This window comes from Arachis ipaensis, chromosome B09 (assembly GCF_000816755.2).
Source record: "Arachis ipaensis cultivar K30076 chromosome B09, Araip1.1, whole genome shotgun sequence".
Lineage (NCBI taxonomy): Eukaryota > Viridiplantae > Streptophyta > Magnoliopsida > Fabales > Fabaceae > Arachis > Arachis ipaensis.
In genome coordinates this window covers 146,022,871-146,032,975 of record NC_029793.2, presented here as the reverse complement: position 1 = coordinate 146,032,975, position 10,105 = coordinate 146,022,871, and the positions used below count along the sequence as shown (strand labels likewise).

General features: G+C 36.1%; 1 protein-coding gene across 2 annotated transcripts; it reads right to left on the bottom strand.

The window, feature by feature from the left end:
- On the bottom strand, nucleotides 1,725-9,733 carry LOC107617773 (protein GFS12). Of its 2 annotated transcripts, none has more exons than XR_001615066.2 (16): nucleotides 9,402-9,733; nucleotides 9,220-9,311; nucleotides 7,032-9,122; nucleotides 6,578-6,905; nucleotides 6,257-6,472; nucleotides 6,075-6,147; nucleotides 5,780-5,985; nucleotides 5,631-5,693; nucleotides 4,968-5,173; nucleotides 4,024-4,135; nucleotides 3,385-3,906; nucleotides 2,961-3,271; nucleotides 2,623-2,866; nucleotides 2,464-2,530; nucleotides 2,214-2,352; nucleotides 1,725-2,029 (listed from the first exon to the last, which is right to left on the bottom strand). XR_001615066.2 is itself a non-coding variant. In XM_016319637.2 (16 exons), exons 1-16 carry the CDS (start codon nucleotides 9,531-9,533, stop codon nucleotides 1,877-1,879), a joined length of 4,962 nt encoding a protein of 1,653 aa, XP_016175123.1. In that variant the 5' UTR covers nucleotides 9,534-9,730; the 3' UTR covers nucleotides 1,725-1,876. The 2 variants fall into 2 exon arrangements, 1 of the variants encoding a protein (XP_016175123.1); XM_016319637.2 differs by having other exon boundaries at nucleotides 2,464-2,537; nucleotides 9,402-9,730.

Below are 10,105 nucleotides of genomic sequence, written 5' to 3'. Positions count from 1 at the left end.
TTAAATTTGAAAGGTGTTTTATTTAAAATAATTTGTAGTACAAAAGATTTGGGTGTTGGAGTTGTACAAAGTGATATTTTTATTCGGTGGTTTGATTTTTTCATTTGTTTTAGTTGATTGACTTAGTATTCTTATGTGGTGCTCGTCGTTCTCTTTTTTTTATTGGTTGTTGTTAGAGTTGCCTTTTTTTTGTCGTAGGTTCTTGTGAAAACATGTTCTTTATGAATTGTTGAGTTGTATGCACTTTTTATTATGTTGTTTGTTCTATCTTTACATGTATGTTTCTTTTCCGAAGATATGTCTTGAATTTGTATGATTTTCTTTCTCCTTAATCTCTTGATGGGTATGTGATCTTCGTCTGATGATATTAGTGTTGGCGAAGTTGGTTCCTATAATCAATGAATAATTTAAATTAGAAATAAAAATGATGACTTGAATAAGTGATTTTTTTAGTATTACCTGTTTTATTTGTTTTAATGGGTGTTGAAGTTCAGTATTTTTTGTTGGAATAAATATCTTGGTAATAGTATATTGTTGACAACCTTTTTTGAGATTAAAATCATTTACTTTGACTTCAAATATAAGTATAAGGTTGCACAAATTTTTGAATTGGAGTGGTGCTTCAATGTCATTACTTTTCTGAAGTGTCATTAGATTTAAAGCAGTTGTGTCCAACAATATTTTTTCTTTGGCATCAAATGGTACAAAAATTGTTGTAACACTTTGATCTGAAATAAGTATTGGGTTAGTAACTAATAATTTGATAGATGGGATTATGAAAAGTATATAGAGTTACCTTATTGTTGGATATTGTAGTGTTTGATTATATGTGCCACAAATGTAGTTGTCTCATTTTCATCTAATATAATCATTTCTAAGCAAAGAGGCTCCTCTTCATTTGTGGGTGTTAATATTTTTCATAAACGAACCACGCAAATTTTGATAAACTAATTGTCTGTTTATTTGGTAATATTGTCCAAAGAATGATGCTCCATTGAGTAAATTTGAGATGTTGTGTAGTTCAAAAATAATTTTTTTGTGATAAATTTGATGTTATTTGAAAGAATAGTGATAAGAGACTTATATAAGTAGGTCAAATACTATGAAAAGTATATAGAATTATCTTATTGTTGGATATTGTGGTGTTTGATTACATGTGCTACAAATGTAGTTGTCTCATTTTCATCTAATATAATCATTTCTATTTGTGGGTGTTAATGTTTTCCATAGACGAACCACGCAAATTTTGATAAACCAATTGTCTGTTTATTTGGTAATATTGTCCAAAGAATGATGCTCTATTGAGTAAGTTTGAGATGTTGTGTAGTTCAAAAATAAATTTTTTGTGTTAAATTTGATGTTATTTGAAAGAATAGTGATAAGAGACTTATATAAGTAGGTCAAATATTATATTACTAACATGACATTAGAAGAAAAAATATGTCTTAAAAATAATATGAGTAAATTTGACATTTATTCTTAATATAAAAATAGATAGAGTTGGTTCCACCATTTGCAAAACAAAGACGTGTCTTTGCTTAGCTGCTTTGTACTTGGATGGATGAAATATCAGCATTTTGTAAACGGAACCTAATGAACCTATCTAGTTATCTTTGACTTTATTCAAAATATTAATCTAAGTTTACACTGGGCTGTTAAATCTGTGTCATCTATCTTAAAATATTATTCTTTTTAGGCAGTGGGCGGCTCCGACTTTTCCGACATCTGAAAAGAAAAGTTTTAAATTATAACTACCAACCAACAAAGTTTTTTACTGTTTAGTTTCTCGATAAACCTGTAAACGGGACTTGCTTGCCATGGATGAATCATAAAGCATAGTGATGTACAATGAATGATAAGGAAATCAATAGCATATTTAACAACAGATTCTCAAATAACCATCTTCTGTCCCAATGAGAAACAATCGAGAGAATGGAAGTATACTAATACTTGATAATGCTGACAAGCTCCTCATTCCATTGTTATCTGAAACATAGAGCTTCTGGGGAATGATATGATGCTGTCCATCCTGTGTTATTCATGGAAACCATACGCATCATCATTATGAAAATTCGCAAGGAGAGACCTTTAATATAAATGCAGAGTATAATATGACTAATGCAAGAATGATATAACAAAAGCAAGAAACAGCAGGATTGTTTTGACATCTAAAGAAGCTGCTAGACAAGCAAAATAAAGATATGCATTCATACTATTTCATTGGCAGATTTAGGCAAGGAGAGAAGGCCAATCCTATTCCGGGAAATCGAAATAACATCTTGGCCCCATATGGCGAAACTGGATATGCCATCTGAAGGACCTCTGAAAATAATGGGCTGCGATGGCAAATTCCTGCAAAGTTAATAAAATTGATGAGCAACACCATATGTGGACGGACAAGATAAATGAAAGAAAGGGATAACTTTATGACAAGACTGCAATGAATTGAAGGTGATAACTCACATTCTTAAATCCCAGACTCTTAAAGTTCTGTCAAGAGAGCTGGATATGAGCATGTGATCCTCGGGTGCTGCCAACTTCAAATAAAGTTATTGATGAAGTATTGTGCAAAATCAAATAGGGGGTTCTCTAATATTTTGAACATAATCAAAATGAACATACTTTTGTTACATATCCATCATGAGCTCGCCAAGAGGAAATGACATTTCCACTCTTTGCATCAAATAATTTACAATGACCAGAACTTAGTCCAGCTGCAATAAAAGATGGCAAAGTGGAAATTCCACCTGCATGCATCTTGTCAGATCCAGAGGAACAAATGGAAGAAATAAGAGAAGGGAAACTAGATTCATTAGATTCTCCTCTCCACATATGAAGCTTTTGGCCTCGAGCAACATCAATAAACCTGTAAAGTAGAGGAAATAAATCAGAAGTTGGGGTGCATCAACATATTTTCTAATGTATATGCAATTGAAATGGTATGTAACAGTTAATTTCACCTGAGTGAACCATTTCCAGTGCCAACGGCAAGTGTTTCAGCCGCGTCTAATAGATGCATGCAAGTATAAAGGCTTGAATCAAATGTACTAGACAATATTCCATTTGACAGTGTATTCAAATTGAGCATGTTTGCCTGGTCAATGTTAATTTTTGATGCAGCGGATAGATCACTTGCAGTATGGGCAGGATCTGTTTGGGACTCTTCAAATACTGATATTTGCTTCCCTGTTTGACTATTCCAAATATGAACTGTTCCATCACAAGACGCCACTCTTCCACTAGATGATAAGATGCAAATATTGTTCACAACCTAAAATTTGAGATAAACAATAAATATGAAGAACAATATATTAATTAGACGTATTTCATTACACTAGTTACTAATACTCAGTATCATTTTCAGAAAAATATGGAGAACCAAACCTCCTCATGTCCATAATAGCCAGAAAGACAGTTAGTTCGGCTTAGTTCCCACTTCTGAATAGTTCCTTTATACCCTTGACCAATTCCTGCAGTGAAAACAGTACTTTCATCTTGATCAACAGCTAGAGACCTCACTGCTCCATGATTTGCACGTATAGAGTATATCACAGATGCTCTGATCTTCCATGGAAGGTCATCTTTTTGAACCCCCACCCGCCCGAGAAATTCAGGTCCATCCCATACGGTGGCGGGGCTGGGGAACCAAAACCAGGGTTCTTGGTTAAATTGGTATGGTGTGTCTTCTTGCGTTGCTACTTGACTCTGACTGCGTTTAAAATATTGTCTCTGAGGAATCAAGTTCTTAGCACTTTTACTTCCTTGGGATTGTGGAATTGACCATCCAACGCCATTAAGCAACAGCTTTGCCGGAGTGTATTCAGAGGTGGAACCCTGGCCAAATGTGGATCTTCTACCAATAAAATTTTCTGAACTACCTTTTGATGATTCCCCTGCACATTCCCACTGAACAATGACCAGTTTAGAATAAGCAAACAAGAAAGAATACGAGGTTACAGCATCACATCGACAAAAACACATATATCAACTTATATGGGGAGAAAGAAAAGGTAGAAAACTTACCTTCCAATTATGCTGCCGTAGAAGAAATTGTTCAAGTTGTAACCATGTAGCACAACATTGACGAAGTTTCTCTATCCCAAGAAGAGAGGCAAACGAAGGATAGAGAACCAACCTGCAAATGAACCAAAAGATTGTACATCGATAAAAATTTAACAAAGTAAAAAGCAAACAAGAATAAAATTTACAGTGGGAATTAATTGCACTTTTGATGACACCTTAACTTTTTGATCCATTTGTAACCATCCTTTCACTTTACAAAATTAATTTTTTGTGTGTGTGCGCGCGCGCACACGCCATATAAACCCAAAACGAAAAAAGATTAGTTCTCATGGTTTCAGGTGCTTGAGTATAGTATTTGAGACTCTGGAATGAAAGATCTGCCTAGGCCAAATTTGAAGACCTGCTGTCTCCTAGGCTGAGGTTGAGTTATGACTGAAGAACATTATTGGTATTTCGAATAATATGTTCTATCAATAAGAAAAGCTCATTGTTTCTCGAATTGAGAGTTAATTACTTGCTCTTGTGACAGACTGACAGGTGGGGCACATCAAGATGGAACTGCAATTGAGTAAAAGAAATTGAGGTAGTATGGTTCACTTGATGGTTGTAGTGAGTGTAAATATACACAAGGACGCTCTAGGACCAAATTCAAGAAATCTACCGACTGCTATTATCAACTTGTTTTAGTTAAGCATTTTAAACAATGAATTTTGCTTTTATTTGGGATCTCGACTATGGATTTTGTTTGACATAAACCATGATGTGACTAAAAAAATGTTTGTTTTCTCTTGCATGATTTGCTTCTCTTCAACTTCCCTTAAATATTATTCTACTTTCTCCTCAACTAGAGGCTAGATTTCTAGTTCCTTTCTCTAGATAGCCAGCAGATTAATTTCCCCAGCATAAAATAAATCTTAAGACTAAAAAGCAGATTTGTCACTCACACTAGATCCATTCGGCTTTCAATTTGCAAGTCCCCAACAATTTTTAGTTTGGCAACCTTCAAATTTCTGGTAACAGTAGTTGAATCTTTAGAAATTTGCTGGAAAGCAAGCTCATCAAATAGTTCTTTAAGCTTTGGTAGAATATGCAATACTGTCAAATCTGCCCCAATTCGCTGACATATTGCAAAGAGAGTAGTAGCAGCAACCTGAGAAACAGGAGGCAAGTACAAGTATTTAAAAACTAAGTGATTAGCAAATGGTGAGATGCATGTTGGAAATGAAATGGAGCAGAAATCAACACATTATCAGGAAAGAATTTGAAATGCAACTAAGGGGAATTGCAAACAAACAATTTGGAAGAAGTGTCTCCCTAGAGCAAAGAAGTCTGTTTTATATGCAATGCTCCATCACAACATCCATGAGCCAAGGTACAAACTCCAATCCCTCACACCATAACTCTATTTGTACCGTTCCCATAAACAATGCAATAACAAAATCTATTATGCTAATGTAAAAACCGTAATTCCTTGGTGACTTGTGAATTATGATCCAGTATAAATAGTGAAAAGTCCCAATTGGAAAGGAAGATATAACAAGTGTAGAGCCATTTAAACCAAGGAATGAGTAATGGAATTAAACAAACCAATGGATAATTTGAAGAACCTGAAGCACGGCAATGTCCATATGTTTCTGCATAAGAACCCTGATGAGTACACAATTTTGGTCCTGCGTATTTACATCAAATTCAATAATTAATGTTTATACAATACTTTCTGGCAGTTAAAAGCATTTTGCAGAAACGAAAATCATACTTCAAGCAGCTCCTTTACAATAATCTCTTCTGTCAAGAAAGGTAAAAGGCCATCTAATGTCATCATGCAATCAATAAGTGCTAAAGCACTCCAACTCTGGACAGGATCAGGCTTGTTCATGCTTGACATATCAATGAACGAGCGAACAACATTTTTTAGTAATGGTAGCATCTGTTTTACAATAAAGGATTCTCCAAAAAGGCCACCTGAGAAGTCCAAAAATGAGAGAGGCTTACAAACTGAAGATCTCAGTATGAAAAGATAGAAACTATGAAGGCAAATTAACTACGAATACCAAGTCTGACCAGCACATCAATGCCATCAGCACAAAGTCCTTTACCAAAACAGTAAACAAGAGGCAAGATTGTCTGATTCATAAAAAAAGGTCAGTGAACCAATAATTACTGAACTGAGGTGGGTGCGTACAGACTAATAAAGGAGTGCATAGTCTTGACTATTGATGCAAAACAAATTAACCTGGTGGATGGTAATAGGTACTCCAAGCTCCTCACTAGAACCAACTAGAAGGACAGAGGCAGATGCAGCTGAACTTTTATCCAGAGAATTATACAAGTTTGATAAAACCAATGGGTGAATAGTTTCCAGGTATACTTGTTTACCAACTCGGTTCCATATTTCACGTACAAATGAATCTTGTAAAAGGGAAACCTTTAAATGTAGATGACCTGTTGTCTGCAAAAAAGACATCTAAATAAGAAGTCCACAGAGATTACAAAGGAGCAGAAAAATATAATTCTCCAGACTAATAAAATTCGGAAGATGAATTTCAGAACTAGCCTGCAAAATCTTCTGTATGGTTGGCAAGATTAATTTCTTCACTGCTTTTTCTTTTAAGCATTTCATAAATTCTTTCAGTAGTATATATGCCCATTCAGCTTCAGCATCATTCACAGTATTGACTACAAGTGGTAAGCAATAAGTAGCGCACATTTCAGCTGCTAATGAGCCCATTTCTCTGAGAGCTCCCTTCTTTGCAAGATTTGTGGCATAACGAAGGCGGGTCTCATCCTTAGCAACAAGCTGAAGTGGGGCAAGAAACGTGTAGGAGGACTTTATTGTCTTTGGAAAATAAGGTGATTCCAGAAGAAATTTGGCTGAAGGCCTCCTGCATAGCACAATATTAATAGATCAACAGCAAGACAGAGACAATGACTAACAAAAGTTAACATCTAATCAAGCTCAAACACATGCATCCAATTGCATATCAGTACATGTGTGCAGACACAGATACCTCGTCCAATCCTTTTGTATGCATGCTTCAACAAGTAACCTAACATAAGGAGGTAGTTCACAAAGAGATCCTGGTAAGGTCCCATCTTCCAAGTACATCGCATATGAGGTTGAATCAAAGAGGGGACTAGAAAGATGAAGTTCTGCTAACAGACAACCAATAGAAAAAATGTCCCTAGCAATATCTTCAGAGCTAACTTTTGAGGAAGACAATTTTTGCCTCCAAAGCAAATAGTCTGGATATCCTGGCGAACCGTCATCTTCTTCCTTCATATGCTGAATCAAAGAAATCAGATTCATTTTATATGGCAGCATGTAATTTCTGTCAGGCAAAGATAATTTGCATATGCTTTCGTTAATTGACTGCTTTGTTGGATCTCCCTGTGTTTGATTTAATGGACACTGATAACAAGAATTCAAATGCCTAGCATGCTCAGAAAATGCAGATGCTTGTTCTAGTTCTTGTAGATAGGCAGCATCAGACAGGAGAGTCGTCTCTCGCAGTATTTCATTTTCCTGGCTCCAAACTTTAGCATATTTATTGGTGGCATAACGACGTGCAGTTGGAGTGGCAAGACGAATGGGGTGAGGTCGTGTAAAGAGCTGACGACGTCCCGTTGACCTTGGCATCGTAGGTTCTGATATAGGAAGCATAACATTCTTTGCAGCAATAGCTGCTTGCCCAGACATTTTGTACCCAAAGGTTATATCTATCCATTGATGGAGTTGAAAAGAAACCATATTACTTTCTAATGCCCAACGATGCAATTTAATGAAATCCTCTGGAGTCTCAGCCCAAGAAGGTACAGCCAAATCAGCCATTCCATCATGAATCGACCTAAATATTTGGGCGTCACAGTAGAACTCTGGAATGCACTCATCTGGGGTCCATTGATAGAGCCTCTGCATTGTGGAAGGATATTCGTTAGGTTCATAAACTGAACGAACAGCCATTCGGAGTACCCTCAAAGGCAGCCTTCTTGCTTTATAACTGCACACAGCCAGTTCAGAGAGGCATTCATCTGACACATGATGAGGTATTTCAGATGTTGAATAGGTGAAATCCAACTGTTCATCACCTTTTGCTAAGCGCCATTTGCTCTTGCTCAAGTCTCGCCATCCTGCATCACAATTATCATCAGGTTTGGTGCTAAAATCAATTACCCAAGGCATTACTGGATGAAATGTATGGTCTCCCCACCTTCTGCCTGCTAATCTGTTTAAGATAAGTAAATACTCAAAATTACTCAACTCTCCTTTCCACCAATGATGGAAGCTAGAATGCCAATCTATTGACGGTGAAAGCTTTAAATCAGCATAAAGACCATTAGAATGGCAACCACTATTGTAACAACTAATTTTTGCAGGGCTTGAATTAACGTCTTCACTCTTTTGTAAAGTTGAATTAAATTCCAATGTAGGTTCATTCCATAATCTCAGCCAAGACCATAATGAGTCAGTCAACATGATATTGGATGGGCATAAGTTGCCATGAGAAACCCCTAGACCATGAAGGTATACCAAAGCTGAGAGCAGCTGATATATAAGAAATCCTCTATGCCAGTCAGATTTAAAGGCACTGGGGTTAAAATGCAGAATATTCTCGAGATTGTATGGAGTCTTTGGAAGCACCATGTTAACATGATCAGATGATTTAAAAAATGCAAGGACAGGGGCTATGTTTGGATGCCTCAAGGAGCCGGGAAATGTGTCCTCCTGAAAAAATGGCAAGCCAATTAAGCTAAGGAAATTTGTGCTGTCCCTTCCTGAAGCTTTCCCTTCAATCCAGATATCAAGTGAATCCAACACATGATCTTCCATTAACCCAGACAAGAAATCAGTGGCAACCTCTTGGATGGTAGAAAATGAAGAAACTTCCACGCGGGCACCGGGGGCCAGTGAAGTGATTATCCTGAAGCAAGAAAACTTTCCGGAATGACTACAACTTGTGCTCATGGAAGATGCTCTTTTGGTTTCAGCATCTGATGATGAAGAAATTCCACCATTTTGCACATTAGGACCACATTGGCTTGTGCCAGTATCAGGATCACTACTCCTAGTTCCTTCATTACTATCCAAAATATACTCATTTCTGCAGACAGAACAATAATAGCAAATCACAAATCACAAACAAAACCGCCATCATTTAAACAATAAAATTAAAATTCAGAAATAGAGAAGAATTGTACACATAATTGGAGAAACAATTGCTGTGATGAGAGCGCGTGTACTGCAATATAAATTGACCGGATGAAGCTTCACTGCCAGCTGTACCAGAAATCTGATTATCCGAAAACAAAAAAGAGAGATTAAGAAAAATGAACAAAAGAATGATCTGAAATTTCTCAGAGAGAGAGAGAGTGAGAGAGACTTGGACGACGGCGGAAGAACCGAAAGGGAAAGGGGAAGAGGAAATGCCATAATTGAACAAGAGTTGGTCGGAGAAATCGGAGTTGATTCGAAGCTGGAGGCAGTCGAAGCAGTAACAACAGTGTTGCTCCATGACGAACTCGCTCAGCTCAACTGAGTCAACTCAGCGAGTTCACTCCATTAACAGTGGTTGCTTCCCGCATACTCAACACTCATGCTCCAACCGCCATCAAGTAAGTACCAACGTTGCAGCTGAAACCTCGCGACTCCACCTCCTTCCCTTTCAAGTAAATAGTCTTCGTATGTAAGGTTATTTCAGTCATTCTAAATGTACTGTGTTAAATTATGACAAGGTATTTTATTATTGGTTTAATTAATCGGATGATTCCTATAGTTTGGTAAAATTTTCAATTAGGTTCTTATATTTTTTTTTTTTTAATTAGGTCTTTGTGCTAAAATTTTTTTTTTAATTAAGTCCCCTTAGTAATAATTGGTTTAATTTTATAAGGATCCAACTAAAAAAAAAGAATTGGTATAGAAACCTAAATAAAATAAAATAAAAATATAGGAACCTAATTAAAAAAAATTTGGTGCAAGGACTCAATTAAAAAGAAAAAAAATATAAAGACCTAATTAAAAATTTTGCAAAACTATAGAGACCAACAGAATAATTAAACCTTTATTATTCGGTATTGTATAAAATAT